We start from the raw sequence: 20,460 nt of genomic DNA on the forward strand, positions 1-20,460 counted from the left end.
TATACCCATCACTGACCCTTCTGTTTGTCATTTTATATAGTTTTATTTTCTGTTATGCTTAGCTTTATAGATGCATGTTCTATGGCTCTGATCTGTCATTACTGTTATTGATTTATATTAACATGCTTTTTATGTATTTGACAGTTTAAAAGCCCCTGAGGGCCATGTCAGGGTTTTATTTATTCATTGTTTTATTGTGGTGAATACATTGGACTTCCTAATCTTCAATCCTTTTGCAATCTGCTGGTTTGTTTGTTTTTTTTAATGGCTAGTTCTAGCAGGGACATTTTACTACCTGTATGATGGGAGTTAAGCTCCCAAACTCATGAATTTAAGAAATGTGTACCCACCACCTGATAGGCAAGATTTTAAAAGCACATGAGACCAGCAATACTCATCCTACACCAATTTAGATTACAAGGTATTTTTGGATTCTCTAAACAGCTTCCAAGAAATTTCCCTGAACCTTTTCAAAGGTAATCAAAATTACTGCATATTCCAAGTCCACAAATCAGTGTAAAAAATTCAGTACAAAATGTCCTTGTGTAACTGTATATATTTAAGTGTGAGGCAAAGAACAAGAAAAAAAAACGCGCAGTTTTCAACTTGCTGTAAGCAGAGAGCTACGAAAGAAATGGTTCAGTGCTAAGACAACAGTCAAAACCAATTTGGGCTCACCACAAAATACTTTACTCAGAAACTTACTGACGGGCAAGGTCTTCTGGCTTTGTGGACCTGCTTTTTCTATCTTACAGCACACTGATGATGGACAACCTAATCAGAATCCCGTAGTGCAATATCACAGCTTGTCCCATTCTGCATCCAAATAAAACTGATCATCAACAAGGGATTCCCAAATCTGTCCTAGAGGAACCCCAGCCAGTCAGGTTTTCAAGATACCCACAATGAATAGGCACGATATCGATTTGCATACTAAAGAAGCAGTGTATGCAAACTAATCTCATGAATATTCATTGTATCAATACTCCTTGACTAATACAATATATTATTTCTCTCAAACTCCAAACTCATAGTTATGTGTATTAAAATTTACAATCTTTATTATGAAATCACTCTAACAATAAAATACTCTCTATCACATACTCTCACAATATCCTACCCTCTCCACACAGCGCATTCTACAAATGTCCTTCTCCAGTACTATTGATCGAAGTCAGAACAGCTATAACACAATCATCAAGTGTTCCAAAATGATGACCCATTTCACAATATAATTCCCACTGTTCTTATTTCCTCAAATCAGGAACACCTATTCAACAAGGCATACCAATAAGAACAGTAACCAAAAATGCTATACTCTACAACCGTACATGTATCCAATGTTTTTGTTTTTTTTGCTGAAATCTACTTGTTTGAATTTAGACTACGTTATTTTCTATGGCATCCCAACCTACCTATCATCAGTAGTGTTTTCCACTTATATTTACTGCCTAATCTCGTTTATGCGGTTCTCTATGTAACACTAATTTATCTTCTAACCAACTATCTACGAATGACGACACATTGTAAGCCACATTGAGCCTGCAAAGAGGTGGGAAAATGTGGGATACAAAGGCAATAAATAAACAAGTGTTAGACAATATATTACTACTACTACTTAACATTTCTAAAGCGCTACTAGGGTTATGCAGCGCTGTACAATTTAACATAGGACAGTCCCTGCTCAAAGAGCTTATATTGCTTTTAAATTGTTGATAGCAACATTTGTAGAATGCGCTGTGTGGAGAGGGTAGGATATTGTGAGAGTATGTGATAGAGAGTATTTTATTGTTAGATTAGAGTGATTTCATAATAAAGATTGTAAATTTTTTTTAAATTTTATTAGGCTTTTAACAAACATAACTTCACATTTATGAATGATAATACACAATTTAGAAATCATATAACCAAAATAGGATTCCTTACTACTAATTTTTAAACATTTGACCGACCACAAGTTAACAGAAATTGATCCAAGATGAAAGATTTTTCAAATAATCTAAAAAGAAATAAATCAGTAAGAACAGAGTACATAAATGAAGCCCTCGTCTTGGGTTGTTCTACCAATTCTGGTTAATCAGTGTTCATATTGGATTACACCTTAACATTTACTTCCCCCTTACTTATTATAAACTCCTCCAACTGTTTGGGTTCAAAAAATTGGTATTGTTTACATTGAAATACAATTCTACAAACACAAGGAAATTTCAACAGGAAACTAACTCCTATTGCCAAAGTTCTTGTGCGCAAAGCCAAAAAGGCCTTGCGCCACTTTTGAGTCTCTCTTGATAAATCAGAATAGATCCTTATTTTAGAACCCAGAAAGTTTGAATCCAAATGTCTTAATGAAAGCCTCAGAACTGCATTCCCTATCAATCTCCAAAGCAAAAGTAACTAATAAAGTAGCTCTCCTCGTAACGACCTCCAGAGTTGATTCCAAAAAAGTAGTTAAATTCATCTCTCCACCCTCTTGAGGAAATTTTTCTACTCCCCTTGGGTCAGTTTGTAAATAAAATGCACGAGTAATGGGTGGGAGGTGATGTATCAGACATACCCAAAATTTCTACAAGATTGTAAATTTTAATACACATAACTATGAGTTTTGAGTTTGAGAAATCATATATTGTATTAGTAAAAACATATATTGTATTAGTCAAGGAGTACTGATATTTTGAAACATTGTGACTAATTATTGAGAATGTACCCTGTGTTTGGTAGTAAATGAATATTCACTGTGAGTATCATGAAAACCTGACTGGCTGAGGTTCCCAGGACAGGTTTGGGAATTACTGGTCTACTGCAATGATATTTCATAATATGTCACCTCCTAGAACCAAAACTGCTTATCCAGACTTCACAGCCAATCTGCTAAATCAACTGCAGGGTTTTTAAATGTTTATTACCAACTGCATTTATATATTTACATGCAACTTAGTATCCAATTAAATCTTTTGAAACAACCTTGAATTTTATGTACAAATGCAATTTCTACTCATATGTTTGGATATAAATATTAAACTAAAACATGGATTAAATTCTCAGTTAAAAAAACAAACAAAAAACTTACACAGGTAAAATAGTTTTATTCGTTTTATTTATATATGTCAAAATACATCTTTCCCCAAAATAATGGGCTTTGTAATTAGCTCCATGAAGATAAAAGGTCTGCTCAAGACTACCAATAAAAACATAACACAGTAGCCGTTTTCGATATAAAGAATAAATAACCTAAATATAAAACACTAAAATATTAGAAACATGTATTTAATCATTCTTCACAGGCATCCAAACTTTATCAAAATATAGCCCATAATTCACGGTCTCGCAACAGCTCTATGCCACAACCATTCACATGGAGGACGTGACTATGAAGTCCTCTCTCCACTGACCCACTTCTGCACACCAAATTACTACAACAAAAAATATATCCATCTATCAATGTACCTTTATAAATCAAGAATCCTGAGGCTGGTAGCAAGAGTGTGACCTGATACCTTCAGAAACCAATTAACAGAAAGGAGGACAACACAGGGTCCAAATTTCAAAACAAACAAAAAAAAACAAAGGAGGCAGTAGATCACAATGACCTTTTTAAATGAAAGGGTACAAAATTCACATTAAATGCAGTATACAATATAATCAATAATACAACAACTACTGCAAGCTTTGCACCATTCAGTGGTTTTCGGGTGACAGTCTAAAAGGTACCAGTAAGATGTCACAGGTGGCATGATTTAGTGAGACCTCGAAAAGGTGTCTGGTCTAGCAAAAGCAATCTTCACTTAAGAGTCCGTGTATATATGTGTGTGTGTTTGTATAGGGGGGTATATCAGGCAGCCACCGAAACATACGACACGATCAAATTAGCCAAACCAGATGCTTCTTCATACGGCAGTAAAGGTGTACTGAAGTGTTCAAAGGAGTTTACGGAGCTAAGTTTTCAAACAACTCGGTGACATTCCTTTGGCTGGAACAATGATTTAGGACTACACTCGGATAAATTTGTGAACTGTGATGAAACAGTCATTACACAAAAATGGGGAGAAACACCCAGAACTCTAGTTTTGCCTTTTTAAAGACAGGGTTCCACATAATAGACTGTATTTTCAGATTTACAGCATAAAAATTAATGAACTTTGCTAGCACACTATCATGAATTAGTTCAATCTGCAACTGACAGACACTTGCAATAGAGGACTTTCAAGCATGCCACATCATAGTGTAGAAAAATCCAAAATGGTAATATATATATCTGCACAGATACATATATTATATAATTTATATACACACACATATACATAGACACATATATACACACAGTATCACTCAGTACCTGCTAAAATGAAAGTGAAGATTACTTTATCTACTGGCTTGTATTATAAATCTTCCTGAAAACGAAAGTGATCTAGCAATGCAGAAAAGGTGTAAAGCAACTCTTAGTTTTAAATTACTTTAAAGCATTTTGTTGGAAATGAATGCGATATTGCACAAATGATAAAAGCAAAATGTTTCAAACCTATCCGACTAGACAGTTCCGGCTTGCTACAGCGAGATGTCATTTTAGTACAAATATGGTTTCTGCACACTGGAAAGCGGTGAACACTGTACAAGAATAATAAAATTACCTGGCACATGGGCATTTAAAGAAGAGCACAACCCAGTTAGAAGGAAAGATGGAGCGAATAAAAAAAACAAAACAAAAAAAAAACCTCTCAAAGGAACTGTGGCACAACAAAAACCTTTATCAGGTAACTGTCTTCTGTGAGAGTTGAAAACATCACTTTTTTATGCAAAAAGTGTTTATGTACATCTAAGGCTTTACTGGTTAAATATCAGAGGCATCTGTGGCCCTGAATATGTTCCTTTTACACTGGAGCTGTAAACACGATATCTCCGTCATTTTCTCTTCTCACCAGCTGCATGTTAACATGAAACCACTACACACAGGTAAGAGTGTTCGGCAGGATATCTGAAAACCCCAGTCTCCAAGGAATCTCCCAGTGACCACCACTGGAGTCTCTGTGTATGTGCAATGCCATTTCCTTCCTGCTGCAGTAAACCTATTTAGAAAGTTTGCTTATAACTCGGATCAAAGCCCCATTTTCATCTTTTAGCCTCTGGTTATCTGCTTTCAGGTCTGGTAACATCTGTCAAAAAAAAAAAAGAAAAAAATTATTAGTCATTAAAAAATGTAAACAAGGTAAAAGGCTTAACAATTACCCATGATACTTATCAATAGAAATCAAACAAAATAAAACATGGAAAAGAAAATAAGATGATACCTTTTTTATTGGACATAACTTAATACATTTCTTGATTAGCTTTCGAAGGTTGCCCTTCTTCGTCAGATCGGAAATAAGCAAATGTTATTTCCGATCTGACGAAGAAGGGCAACCTTCGAAAGCTAATCAAGAAATGTATTAAGTTATGTCCAATAAAAAAGGTATCATCTTATTTTCTTTTCCATGTTTTATTTTGTTTGATTTCTATTGATAACCTTAAGAGTGGACTAACACGGCTACCACACTCCTCTACCCATGATACTTAAAAAGCTATATACCCTTGTTCCTATGAGTCGCACCTCATTTCTGCAACTAAATTGTTATGTTTCGTCTATATTCTGCAGACGTTTATCGTATTTGTTATATGAATATTCAGCTGTGCTGTTTTAATGTTTACATTACTAACACTGTGCATCATATCACCAAATTTACCTCATTGTTTTATTTATTACTAGTAAAAAAGCCCCGTTTCTGATGCAAATGAAACGGGGGCTAGCAATGTTTTCTTCTGTGTGCATGTGGGAGTGTGTGTGTCCCTGCCCTCTGGCCTCTCTCCCCTCCCCCCTCTGAGTCCTTCACTGTTACAGAGCCAGCGATTTGATTTCCTGCTCTGCTGTTTTCCTTCACTGACTGTGTTACAGAGAGGGCGGGGCAGACACTCATAGGGAAACCGGATATCTCGCCCCCTTCACACTTCCGGCTGGAGGCTTCATAGAACGTTGGTGTTGCCTTTTATATAGAGAGATGTTGACATTTGGTCACTTTACTATTGTTATGCTTTTATTATGATGTAGGTATTATAAGCTATACTTGTACCATCAAAGGCTACATAAATATTTTAATTTAGTATTTATTATGATTTATTGGAGTAAGAGATCGCTCTTCATGGCATTTTTGTAACTCTAGGCATGGCCACTGAAACGCCATGGTGTCCAGCTCTCCCTGCCTAACCACTCATAATGACCATACTCCCAGTTTTTCCAAAGGGCAGCAGTACAAGCCCTGTGCAGCTCAAGCTCATCAGGGGAAACAGTGTCACAGTGGCCACTGGCCACATTCTGAAAATGCTAACCACTTTCAGGGGATAATTTTTTTTTTTTTTTGTTACATTTGTACCCCGCGCTTTCCCACTCATGGCAGGCTCAATGCGGCTTACATATACAGGTACTTATTTGTACCTGGGGCAATGGAGGGTTAAGTGACTTGCCCAGAGTCACAAGGAGCTGCCTGTGCCTGGGGCAATGGAGGGTTAAGTGACTTGCCCAGAGTCACAAGGAGCTGCCTGTGCCTGAAGTGGGACTCGAACTCAGTTCCTCAGGACCAAAGTCCACCACACTAACCACTAGGCAACATTCCATGTAGAAGTCGGCCCTTGCACATCACCAATGTGGCCGCGCAGGCTTCTGCTTCTGTGAGTCTGATGTCCTGCACGTACGTGCAGGACGACTCACAGAAACAGAAGCCTGCGCAGCTCTCTACATGGAATGTTGCTAGTGGAATAGCAACATTCCATGTAGAATCTCCAATAGTATCTATTTTATTTTTGTTACATTTGTACCCTGCGCTTTCCCTACTCATGGCAGGCTCAATGCGGCTTACATGGGGCAATGGAGGGTTAAGTGACTTGCCCAGAGTCACAAGGAGCTGCCTGTGCCTGAAGTAGGAATCGAACCCAATTTCCCAGTTCCCCAGGACCAGAGTCCACCACCCTAACCACTAGGCCATTCCTCCACTCCTTGCTCTGAGTCATTCTGAAACATGTTGGCATCACTTAAAAGCAGTGTGTGCTGCTGGGGGGCAGGAATGACCTAAAAGACTAGCACATTATCCAAATGTAAAGATCAACCACCACTAGTCAAGTGTGTGTTTCACAACAGTCACATAGAAGTCACAATCAGGCACAGGTAAATTCAGAGATCTTAATTTTACATGCAGTAATTAAGGACAGAGATGGGTTATGAACAATAAATGATGCTCATCTAACTAAAAAAAAACACCTAATTCAGATTGGTTCATTAAAATACCCACATTTAAAATGACTACATCTGTTCAGAACTCTGCTGCACGTCTCATATTCTGCCAGAACCGATATACTCATATCACCCCTATCCGCAGGTCACTTCACTGGCTTCCAATCAGATACCGCATTCAATTCAAGCTTCTCCTTCTTACCTACAAATGCACTCAGTCTGCTGCCCCTCACTATCTTTCTACCCTCATCTCCCCTTACGTTCCCGCCCGTAACCTCCGTTCACAGGATAAATCCCTCCTCTCAATACCCTTCTCCACCACCGCCAACTCCAGGCTCCACTCATTCTGCCTCGCCTCACCCTAAGCTTGGAACAACCTTCCTGAGCCCTTACGCCAAGCCCCCTCCCTGCCCGTCTTCAAGTCTTTGCTTAAAGCCCACCTCTTCAATGCTGCGTTCGGCACCGTTCAGTGAATCCAGACTGCCCCAATTTGACTGCCCCTATTGGACCGACCGTTCACTTGTCTATTAGATTGTAAGCTCTTTGAGCAGGGACTGTCTCTCTTTGTTAAATTGTACAGCGCTACGTAACCCTAGTAGCGCTCTAGAAATGTTAAGTAGTAGTATTTATATTCTCATGCATTTATGTGGTGACTTTCCAATCCAGTTAGAGCTATTTCTGTGGCATCCACATAATGGTAAAAAAGTGCTAATTCCAATTCTGGATAAGCAACAACTCTGGAATCAGCAAACAGTACTGAAATATGAATCCCAAATGGAACAGATATAAACTAAGTTGTTTTTGCGTAGGGCAGGAGTTCCCAAACCTGCTCCTGGAAGCACCCCAGCCAGTCAGGTTTTCAGGATATCCACAATGAACATTCATGAGAAAGATTTGCATGCAGTGCCTCCTTGGTATGCAAATCACTCATGGATATTCATTGGGTGGTGGACTTTGGTCCTGGGGAACTGAGGAACTGAGTTTGATTCCCGGCAGCTCCTTGTGACTATGGGCAAGTCACTTAACCCTCCATTGCCCGCCGCATTGAGCCTGCCATGAGTGGGAAAGCGCGGGGTACAAATGTAACAAAAAAAAATTGTGTATATCCTGAAAACCCAACTGGCTGGGGTGCCTCCAAGACCAGGTTTGGGAACCGCTGGAGTAGGGTAAAAGCATTGCTAAGTACATTTGTATTTCTTTTGCTATGACAAGTATTCGATATGCTAAAAATTCTCTGCTGTTTAGTGCTGCTGCTTTTATAGAGAACTTCTCACGTTTACAGTTCTTTCTGGCCGTACTCTATTTGGATTTAAGTTTGTGCCTTTTCATTTGGCGCTCGAGGTAAGCTACCTACTGCATCAAATGCATTTCTCTGTCCCCCACAGGCTTATAAACTAATGCGATGTCTCATTCACAAAGGATACAAAATTCTTTTTAAATCGATTAATCCGACTGCTCACCATCCCACTTAACACACTCAAGTAAGCTCCACCACAACATGCAAGGCAAATGCGGAGCACCACAAGGAACACCGCTCTCACCAACCCTTTTTAACTTAATGATGACACATTTAGCCAAATCGCTATCCAACCAAGGACTCAACCTGTACATCTATGCAGACGATGTCACGATATACATCCCGTTCGAACAAAACATAACCGAAATCACAAATGAAATCACACACAGCCTCCAAATAATGAACTCGTGGGTGGACGCATTCCAACTAAAGCTAAACGCAGAAAAAACACAATGTCTCACCCTGTCCTCACAATACAACACAAACAAACCCAATACCATAAACACCCCAGACTACACCCTTCCGGTCTCAGACAGCCTGAAAATTCTGGGAGTCACAATTGACCGAAATCTCACATTCGAAGACCATGCGAAAAATACAGCAAAGAAAATGTTCTATTCAGTGTGGAAACTTAAAAGAATCAAACCTTTCTTCCCAAGGGAAGTACTCCGCAGCCTAGTACAATCAATGGTGCTAAGTCATCTAGACTACTGCAATGCCATTTATGCCGGATGCAAAAGAACAAATCATTAAGAAGCTTCAAACCGCTCAAAACACAGCAGCCAGACTCATATTTGGGAAAGCGAAATACGAAAGCGCCAAACCCCTAAGAGAAAAACTATACTGGCTCCCACTAAAAGAACGAATTGCGTTCAAAGTTTGAACCCTGGTCCACAAAATCGTTCATGGAGAAGCTCCGACCTATATGTCAGACCTTATAGACTTGCCTATTAGGAATGCAAACAGATCATCACGCTCATTCCTTAATCTGTAAAGGGCTAAAATATTAATCCACATACATCTGCATACAGCTATGGAACGCACTACCGAAGGCCATAAAAACAACGCAAGACCTAACCATCTTCCGAAGGCTACTGGTAATCTACTGCCCCACCCCACCCTGCAACCCCAACCTAAGGCCCCCTGAACCCATACCTGGAAGGAGGCAGGAGTGATACCCACTTGTTCCTGCCTCTGGGTGCTCTCATCTGCATAATGGTGGCTCCTCTCCCTGTGCTAGTCACCTGCTCCTCTTATCCAATCCTTGTATGCTGCCCTGAACCTGGCATAATGTTTCCTGCACTAAACATGCACAAAATTTATTTTTTTTTAAGCATGGCTGCAGGGTGGGCAACGAACACATGAACATGCATTTAAATGCATTTTAATGCACTCTGAGGTAATGGTTTCAGCATGACGTAAAACCCGTGCTGAAACCATTTCAGCATTCAGCGCTCAACATGCGCGTAAACCTGATGTTAACTCCATGTTAATGCTGGCGGTAGTTTTGAGCATCAGCCCCTGACTTTCCACCTATCTGCACAGTTTTGAAAATTGTCCTCTATATATTCAGCAGCATGCAGATTTAGATGTGCAACATTTTGGTCCCTAAACAAGCCCCATCCCCAAAATATGGGGCTACACTTAAAATATAAGTAAGCCAATTAAATTAACAAGGGTGTCCTCACCCTGAAGCAAGAAAATAAAAACATCTTAAAAAAAAAAAGTCAGGCAGCTTACCCTGCAAACTTAACATGCCCGCACTACAAACCATAAGACGAAGAGAGACTCATATGAAAAGTTAGTTGTTCAAAAGTTCTGGGGACTTTGTAGGTTTAGTGCAGCCAGTTGCTCTTAAACCCTCTCGGGAAGTGGCAGTAGGAACATTACTACACTTCAGCATGTTTTATGGGAGGCTGTATTCCAGCCCAAAAGTTTTTGGTTGACAGCAAGTCTCAAGCCACAGAAAAATCGACTAAAGTTATGTCCTAAACAAGATGTACAAGCCTGTATGGTCATGACTGAAGTTCAACCTAAATCGACACCTGGAGTCCCTTTAACATCTAAGATTTCCTCTTAATGTATTTAGGTGTAAGAGTTTTCATAACCTGAACAGAAAACTGAATTCTTATAAATTCAATTTACCGAAATAATGCTGGGCACAAAACTGCATGAAAATCACGTGCACTTACTTTAAGCTCTTCCTCCATTTCCGATATCCGTCTTTCCAAAGCCCTTTTTTCCTGAATCAAAAACAGAAATTCAGTGAGTTTTAGAAAAATGAAAGCCCAATACAGGGGCCCATTTACACCTGAGCTTAGCGCGGTCCAGTGTGGGACTGTCCTGTGCACTAAGCCCAGATTTAACATAGCACTTTGTAGGGCTGCTTTTTTTTTTTTTTTTTGCAGGTTGTGTGCTGTCATCTTTAGTGCACAGTACCTGCAAAAATTAACACTGGCGCTATCCTGTGTTAACCCCGTGTTCTCCAGTTAGTGTGCACTAATCCTATCATGCTTGCTGCATAATGCAGGATTGCCCACTCTTCATCCATGATGTGCCCTCTCCTAAAAATATTTTTAAAAAACAGGTAATGCGCGGGATACCACACGCTAATAGGCAAAACACCACAAAATGTGTTAACACGTTTTGCGGTAGCACTGTTGGTTCACACTAACTGTGAGTTAAGGGCTTAATGTCCCACAATGACTAAGAGCTGTGAACAAATGCTATTTACAAAGTAAACATACACACACATGACCAGAGGATTTATAATGCCAGTGAATAGCTATTTAATTCAAATCAATACAAACCTATTATAAATTTATACAAAAAAAAATATTTACTTTCCGGTACATTTGCTCCAGACAGAAACAAGTTTATATTAATCCTTAGGTTTTATTTTTAAAGGGGGCCAGTTTACTGAGCCGCGTAAGCATCTACGCATGCCCGTGTGCCAAAATGGAGTTACCCGCACAGCTACCGCATGGCTCTTCTGGTAATTTCATTTTTTGGTACGCGTCCGATACAAGCGTCTGAAAAAATCATTTTTATTTTCCGATGCGCGCCAAGTGGCACTTGATGCGCATAGGTCATTACCACCCGGTTATCGCGTGAGTCTTTACCACTACGTCAATAAGGTCTCAGACCCAAAATGGACGCACGGTAATTCTGATTTTGCTGCACGTCCATTTTCGGCAAAAATGCGCCCAAAACCCGCTCCTACACTACAGCAAGCCATTTTTCAGCGCACCTTCATAAAAGGACCCGAAAGTAACTTACTTTATTTTGGAGGACATTACAGCTACAGGTATCTATGCACAAACAATTATGCACCCAGCAACACCCAGCACCAAAAGCAAAGATGTGCAAGTGAAATTCAAGCAGCAGCTTAATATGCATGGCAGGCACACTGTCAAAAAGCAACTCCCCCCCCCCCCCCCCAAAAAAAAAAAGCTTGCATTTAACCCACGCACCTTCCGAAAGTGAGAACTCTTATGCACCCATTCCAATTTATTTTTGTACTAGTGAAATGAAACCAGTGACTACTGATAAAAAAGCTACTGCCATATTCAAAGGAGTGGAATGCAAAAGCAGCATTAATACATTGCTGTGTGTCAGCTGAACAGCTGTTTGCAGCGGTGAGACAGATCTTTAAAGAAAATCACAGGCAGCATTAACAACTGTGCTTAAAAACTTGTATTATTTCATACCACCTAGTCGATATTGGCTCTTGCCGGTCACCTTTCAGATACAAACCATTGGTTTAGTTTTATTACAATGCAGTTACTCGAGAGTTTTCTTGTGTGCCAAGTAAATTTCACAGATTCGGGGACAGGCTTGCAGTATTCACCCTGATTACTACATTAGGCCATGTAGAGTTTCAACAGTTCGAAAACAGTTCACTTCTGCTCTTTGGTCAGTGAAGCTTGTCAGCCGCCAAAGGATAATTTTGTCTTATAAATTTGTTCCAAAAATTACAGAACACAAAAATTAAAAGTCTATGGGACTCTAAGTAAAACATTTCTATTGTATTTATTATCTCTCTACATCTTATAAACAGGAGTTTCAGTAAAATGTCATTCATCATCTACTCTGAAGAAAAAAAATCTTTAGTAACTGGGTAAGAATGCTGCACAAGCTACATTTAAGAACACTGGCTTATACTGTTTATTTTACACTGATTTAATATGTCTATTCTCTCTTCACTAAATACATGGCAGCATCTAGATAGAACATACAAGCAACACATTTTGGTAATGGTATGCAAACTGTCATGAAACTGTTTTAAAAATGATGGTACATCAAATACTACAAATAAATAAATCCCACTGTAGTATCACTTGCAATCTAAATAGCAGCCTCTGATAACATAAGTATTGCCACACTGGGACAGACCAAAGGTCCATCAAGCCCAGCATCCTCTTTCCAACAGTGGCCAATCCAGGTCACAAATACATGGCAAGATCCCAAAAAAGCTCAATACAATTTAAGCTGCTTATCCCAGAAATAAGCAGTGAATTTTCTCCAAGTCAATTTAATAATGGCCTATGGACTTTTCCTTTAGAAAGCCGTCCAGACCCTTTTTAAACTCAGCTAAGCTAACCTCCTTTACCACATTCTCTGGCAACAAATTCCAGAGTTTAATTACACATTGAGTGAAGAAACATAGATTAAAAATATTCAATCGGGGAAAATATCTATTCATCTACTACCTTCAATACATCGACATTGCTACATGCCTTGCCACACAGCTGCAGCCCCCAAGGCGGCGAAACGTGGCCACGCCAGGCACCGCTAGACCTTGAAATGGTGGAAGTAAAAACCCCTCCAGAACAGAAGACGTGTTCTGCCCTTGTGGACTGCTTTGTGCTGCTTGCAGACCATTGTTTTCTCTTCTGGACTTTCCTACTAACCAGATAGTGCCATGTGGTCAGAGCAAATGTTCAGTGGTCAGCATGGTTTAACCAGGCAGGAGCCTCTCCTTAGTAATTAGATTGTTTTAAGTATAGACCCCTTAATAATTTCCTTAATTTAGTCATGTTGTTATTACCATCACCATGATCATTTTTAATCAATAGTTCCACATCACACGGTTACACACAAATTTGGTCAGCATATGTTGTTCTGTCCTTTGACAGCCTTACACTAGTTCATAGTGGACCCTAAAATGTATTTATTACCTTTACTGTTATTCTCACTTCTAAGGACTTTTACTGCTGCAGTCCTCACTGCAAAGATATATGGGCAATGCATTGTGTGTAATGTAGTTTCACATGTAATGAAGTCACCCATGCTTGTTTGTATACATACATAACATAGTAGCATAGTAGATGACGGCAGAGAAAGACCTGTACGGTCAATCCAGTCTGCCCAACAAGATAAACTCATATGTGCTGCTTTGTGCGTATAACTGACCTTGATTTGTATCTGCCATTTTCAGGGCACAGACCGTAGAAGTCTGCCCAACACTAGCACCGCCTCCCACCACCGGCGCTGCCACCCAATCTCCGCTAAGCTTCTGAGGATCCATTCCTTCTTAACAGGATTCCTTTATGTTTATCCCACGCATTTTAGAATTCCGTTACCGTTTTCATCTCCACCACCTCCCGCGGGAGGGCATTCCAAGTATCCACCACTCTCTCTCCGTGACAAAATACTTCCTAAAATCTTACAAGTGGTTTATTCTCCTGCAAAGACCTCCACTCTTTCTCAGCCAAGCTTGGCTGTTTTGTCTACCTGCTATTATTTCCTGGTCAGTCTTACTATCTCTGTCCTGAGAGGTCAGCTAGGTATGACCTTTCCCTCCAATTGAGGGCTGCCCTCTGGGACCACCCCTGCTACCTGTCCTTATTGGTCCTTTTTCCTTCTCCTCCCTGAGCCTGTGTGAGCCCCTTCTTGGCCTCTCGCCTTCTCCATCTTGCTTCAGACAGCACTTGTCCTGCTAAACCCCTCGTAACAAACTCATTTTTTACCTTGATAATTCTTTTTAATATGATATTGCACATTCCAGCCACCCAGCTCTGAACTACTTGCTTCTGTTTTAACTATTTTCCCACCTCTGCAATAAAGCTGCCGTTCTTCAGATTTTTATCTCTAACCACTGATACAGTTCTCAGAATTACGGAGTCTCTGTTGCCTTGGTGCCATACTTCTGAACATCTGACTGAGTAAACTATCTATATTTATTCAATAAAGGAAATTTCAGAAAATAAAGAGGCTTCGCATGTGTGCTGGTGTGGCGAGGTTATACTTCAGGATATTACATAGGTACGTAAGTATTGCCATACTGGGACAGACCAAAGGTCCATCAAGCCCAGCACCCCGCCTCCAACAGCGGCCAATCCAGGCCACAAATACCCGGCAAGATCCTCCCCAAAAATACAACACATTTCACGCTGCCCATCCCAGAAACAGTGGACTCTCCCCAAGTCCAACTCAACAATGGTCCATGGACTCTTCCCCTAGGAAGCCGTCCAAACCTTCCCCAAACTTGTCACTTCTTAGAAATATCTATTTTATCCCATTTAGGACAGTAGCTCGATGTTTATAGACAACTAGAAGTATTGAGACGTACGCAGAAGTTCTGGAAGTTAGTACTGTCTGGCTAGATCAGTTCATTTCTTATGCTACATAGGTTTCAAAGTGTCATCACTCTGACAGGAGGAAGACAACTCACTGTGTCTTATAGAAGACTATGGCGAAGGAGGATTTGAAGAAGAGGGTACTGCACACATAACTGCTCAGCAGTGGCCTAGCCACAGGGTTCAGGGACCCTCCCCCCCTCCAAAATTGTGGCACCATCTGCTGCTATGTCTGCCAGGGATCCCCAAGCCCCTGCCAGGGGAACAGGTCCTCCACTAGTAGCCTGGCAGTCAGCAGCACTCTTCACAAATTGCCATGCTGCACCCCCTCCCCCTCAGCGCACATGCAAAAACTGAGCACGTTTGGGGGAAGGGAAGCATGGGGCACCAATTGCCAGGCCAACAGCAGAGGACCTGTTCCGCTGGTGGGGCTTGGGGATCCATACCAGCTCAGGTTTTTGCAGTTTGTGGGGGAAAGGGGCATGGAGAGCAGGATGGATACAGAGGGCAAAATTTTCTATCCCTCCTCCCACTTTGGGCTCATGTTCTCCCCAAAGCTGACGCTTGGCTAACCGTCTCTCTTTATCTCCCCCCCCCCCCCCCACAGATTTTTATTGCCTCCAACAATGAAGTGCAAGATGTCAGGTCCTACTTATAAACCATAATAATCTGCACTTATTATGCTGGGTAGGGGCAATCATGAGAAAAGTGGAAGAATGCTGGCAAGACCCTGCTTTGAAATGTAGGTGGGACTTGTGCGTATTCATTTTATCAGAATAGAAAGTGTGGCTACTCTGGTCACTAAATGAAAAGATTCTGGGGCCTTTTAGGGTTTGTTTGTTTGGTTTTTTTTTTTATACATTTAGAATAATCACAGAACTCACCCTTTTCTCCATTTCCAACAGTGACCTGTCAGCAAACCTTTCCTGCCTCTGAAATATAAAAGTGATAAAGTTGGATACATGAGATAAACATGCACTTTGACATTTCAATATATCACGAAACTTAACACAGAAAAATGAAGGCAGATAAACATATGGCCTATCCAGTTTGCTCAAAGTTGTGAAATGAGAGATCATAGATCTAAATTTACTTTAGTGAAAGCTCAGTTATGCTTCTTGCATGTTAAATGAACACAATCTAAGGCAGCTTAGTTTTTGACAGAATGAACAAACAGTATTTCTGCGATCATGTTTAAGCATGTGTTTTACGGTATGCATGAAAGGTAAGGATACCTGTATGCAAGTACCAAGTCGCAAGCAACTTATGAGGCCGGCCACTTCGGTGGCAACTTCGTGGCAGACTATTAGAGGGGTGGTTTATATTGCCTTCCCAATCATCTTTTCCACCACCCCTCCCGGCTAAGGCCAGGTACTCATTTACAGACTGGTTATGGACAGATGACAGAGTTACTTCCAAGAAAAACCAAGGAGACAAGAGATGGCAAAATACATTTCAAAAATGTATATGTGTGTGTGTATGTGTGTGTATATATATATATATATTTTCTCTTTAATATATATACATATATATATATATATATTACAATATTGGTTTTTATATTTTGTCTTTATGTTCTGCATTAATGTACCTCTGACTTTCTACATTTTTACAATTAAGATCCATATGTATTTATCATGATGATGTACACCTGCCAATCTCATACTGTTATATAAACTTATAACTGTGTGTTTGTTTTTAACTTATACACTCCTGAGGCAGGCATTGTTTGTCAAAACACAGTGCCGTGTCGAGTCTTTCCTACTATTTAAGAATATTTTGCCATCTCTCGTCTCCTTGGAAGTGTCCTGTTGATCACGCTACTCCACCATCTCTGTACTTCCTTTGTAGTGGATCCAGTTTCTCCAATTCTGTGGTTGACTTTGCAGATGACAGAGTTAGCCAGATGCTAGATATCTGACAAAACTCCCAGTGCAGGATTTAAACTGAGGTCCTATGTTTTTTTGTACAGCGCTGCGTAACCCTGGTAGCGCTCTAGAAATGTTAAGTAGTAGTAGTAGCAATTAGCTCTTTTCAGCTGCTACCTAGTCTCTTCCCTGATCTGTTTTCATGAGGCTGAAAACGTGCAATTGTAATATATGGTGCCGGCTATATGTGCCTTTTTTTTTCATCTATGCCACACCTTGCAACCCCAAATCAAGATTTTTGCAATAACATTTGAGATCACAGCCCACAATGTGGGAACCACGGAGGTAAATGGGAATGATTGACATCTATATATGGGTTGAAGCAACAAAGTCCTCTGCAGCTCAGGATATGCCAAATGTGTTTTTCAATTTGTGTCCTTTAGATTGTAAGCTCCTTTTGAGCAGGGACTGTCCTTCTATGTTAAATTGTACAGCGCTGCGTAACCCTAGTAGTGCTTTAGAAATGTCAAGTAGTAGTAGGTCATTAATCTAACAACACAATCAGATTCTATACAGAATGTGTAAAAAAAGGGATACACTGACCAGTTGTCAGCTCCATTTTCCGAACTCAAAGCTGAAGTCTTGTTCAAATTTAACCTTAATTTATGTTCTAACTGCAAGCAGGGACCATCATACTCTGGTCCACACACCAGTTTGATGCTGCTTTTCTCTCCTAACCCTTACTCATTTGTTCGGTACCCATATTTTATCATTCCCACCTTAGTAATTCTCTTATTCATTATTTGTCCTGTTTGTCTGGCCAAATTAGATTGTAAACTTTGTCGAACAGGGTCTGCCTCTTCATGTTCAAGTGTACAGTGCTGCGTACGTCTAGCAGCGCTATAGAAATGATAAGTAGTAGTAGTAATATGCAATTCACCATGGACATCTTATGATCTTCAGTGTAGAACATGGTGGAAGGAGGATAACCAGTGGGACACTGTCATACCGGGGTACAAATTATATCGTAGTGATAGGGTGAATCGGATTGGTGGAGGGGTAGCATTGTATATTAACGAGAGCCTTGAATCAAATAGATTGAAAATTCTGCAGGAAGCAAAACACTCCTTGGAATCACTGTGGATTGAAATTCCATGTGCAAAGGGGAAAAGGATAGTGATAGGAGTGTACTACCGTCCGCCTGGCCAGGACGAACAGACGGATGCGGAAATGTTAAAGGAAATCAGGGACGCAAACAAACTGGGCAACACAATAATAATGGGGGATTTCAATTACCCGCATATAGACTGGGGTAATGTAACATCTGTACACGCAAGGGACATAAGATTTCTTGATGAAATCAAGGACAGCTTCATGGAACAGCTAGTTCAGGAGCCGACAAGAGAAGGAAAAATACTAGACTTAGTCCTTAGTGGTGCTCATGATCTAGTGCAGGGGGTAACGATACGAGGGCCGCTTGATAACAGTGATCATAATATGATCGGTTTTGATATTGGCATTGAAGGAAGTGAAACTAGGAAATCAAGTACGCTAGCGTTTAACTATAGAAAGGGTGATTACGACAAAATGAGAAAAATGGTGAAAAAAAGACTGAAAGGAGCAGCTCGCAGAGTAAAAAACTTGCATCAGGCGTGGATGCTGTTTAAAAACACCATCCTGGAGGTTCAGGACAAATATATTCCACGTATTAGAAAAAAGGGAAAAAAGACTAAACGTCAGCCGGCGTGGCTAAACAGTAAGATAAAGGAAATCATTAGAGCCAAAAAACAATCCTTCAGAAAGTGGAGAAGAGAACCAACTGAAAGTAACAGGATAGATCATAAGGAATGCCAAGCCAAATGCAAAGCGGAGATAAGGAGGGCAAAAAAGGACTTTGAGAAGAAATTAGCGTTGGAAGCAAAAATACATAGTAAAAACTTTTTTAGATACATTAAAAGCAGGAAACCGGCTAAAGAGTCGGTTGGGCCGCTGGACGAAAATGGTGTTAAAGGGGCGATCAAGGAGGACAAAGCCGTAGCGGAGAAATTAAATGAATTCTTTGCTTCGGTCTTCACCGAGGATTTGGGGGGGACACCGGTGCCGGAAAGAATATTTGAAGCGGGGGAGTCGGAGAAACTAAACAAATTCTCTGTAACCTTGGAGGATGTAATGGGTCAGTTCAGCAAGCTGAAGAGTAGTAAATCACCGGGACCTGATGGTATTCATCCCAGAGTATTAATAGAACTAAAAAATGAACTTGCGGAGCTACTGTTAGAAATATGCAATCTGTCCCTAAAATCGAGTGTAATACCGGAAGACTGGAGGGTAGCCAATGTTACTCCGATTTTTAAGAAAGGTTCCAGAGGAGATCCGGGAAATTATAGACCGGTGAGTCTGACGTCGGTGCCGGGCAAGATGGTGGAGGCTATTATTAAGAATAAAATTGCAGAGCATATACAAAAACATGGACTGATGAGACAAAGTCAGCACGGATTTAGTGAAGGGAAGTCTTGCCTCACCAATCTAATGCATTTTTTGAGGGGGTAAGCAAACATGTGGACAATGGGGAGCCGGTTGATATTGTATATCTGGATTTTCAGAAGGCGTTTGACAAAGTGCCGCACGAAAGACTCCTGAAGAAATTGCAGAGTCATGGAATCGGAGGTAGGGTATTATTATGGATTAAGAACTGGTTGAAAGATAGGAAGCAGAGAGTAGGATTGCGTGGCCAGTATTCTCAGTGGAGGAGGGTAGTTAGTGGGGTCCCGCAGGGGTCTGTGCTGGGTCCGTTGCTTTTTAATGTATTTATAAATGACCTAGAGATGGGAATAACTAGTGAGGTAATTAAATTCGCCGATGACACAAAATTATTCAGGGTCGTCAAGTCGCAGGAGGAATGTGAACGATTACAGGAGGACCTTGCGAGACTGGGAGAATGGGCGTGCAAGTGGCAGATGAAGTTCAATGTTGACAAGTGCAAAGTGATGCATGTGGGTAAGAGGAACCCGAATTATAGCTACGTCTTGCAAGGTTCCGCGTTAGGAGTTACGGATCAAGAAAGGGATCTGGGTGTCGTCGTCGATGATACGCTGAAACCTTCTGCTCAGTGTGCTGCTGCGGCTAGGAAAGCGAATAGAATGTTGGGTGTTATTAAGAAGGGTATGGAGTCCAGGTGTGCGGATGTTATAATGCCGTTGTATCGCTCCATGGTGCGACCGCACCTGGAGTATTGTGTTCAGTACTGGTCTCCGTATCTCAAAAAAGATATAGTAGAATTGGAAAAGGTACAGCGAAGGGCGACGAAAATGATAGTGGGGATGGGACGACTTTCCTATGAAGAGAGGCTGAGAAGGCTAGGGCTTTTCAGCTTGGAGAAGAGACGGCTGAGGGGAGATATGATAGAAGTGTATAAAATAATGAGTGGAATGGATCGGGTGGATGTGAAGCGACTGTTCACGCTAT

The 20,460-nt window shown here is 40.6% G+C and overlaps 1 protein-coding gene across 3 annotated transcripts in view; it reads right to left on the reverse strand.

Moving 5' to 3' along the window:
- Positions 1–4,118: 4,118 nt before the first annotated feature.
- The window catches only part of PPP1R12A (protein phosphatase 1 regulatory subunit 12A), a 160,491-nt gene continuing 144,149 nt past the window's right edge, over positions 4,119–20,460 (reverse strand). For all 3 annotated transcript variants that reach the window (XM_030214040.1, XM_030214041.1, XM_030214039.1), the window contains 3 exons: positions 16,015–16,062; positions 10,742–10,792; positions 4,119–5,147 (listed from right to left, as the gene is read on the reverse strand). In XM_030214040.1, the coding sequence (XP_030069900.1) occupies positions 5,061–5,147; positions 10,742–10,792; positions 16,015–16,062 (186 nt within the window). In that variant the 3' untranslated portion in view covers positions 4,119–5,060. The remainder of the gene's footprint in view (positions 5,148–10,741; positions 10,793–16,014; positions 16,063–20,460) is intronic.

The sequence above is a fragment of the Microcaecilia unicolor genome, chromosome 9 (genome assembly GCF_901765095.1).
Source record: "Microcaecilia unicolor chromosome 9, aMicUni1.1, whole genome shotgun sequence".
In the NCBI taxonomy this organism is placed as follows: domain Eukaryota; kingdom Metazoa; phylum Chordata; class Amphibia; order Gymnophiona; family Siphonopidae; genus Microcaecilia; species Microcaecilia unicolor.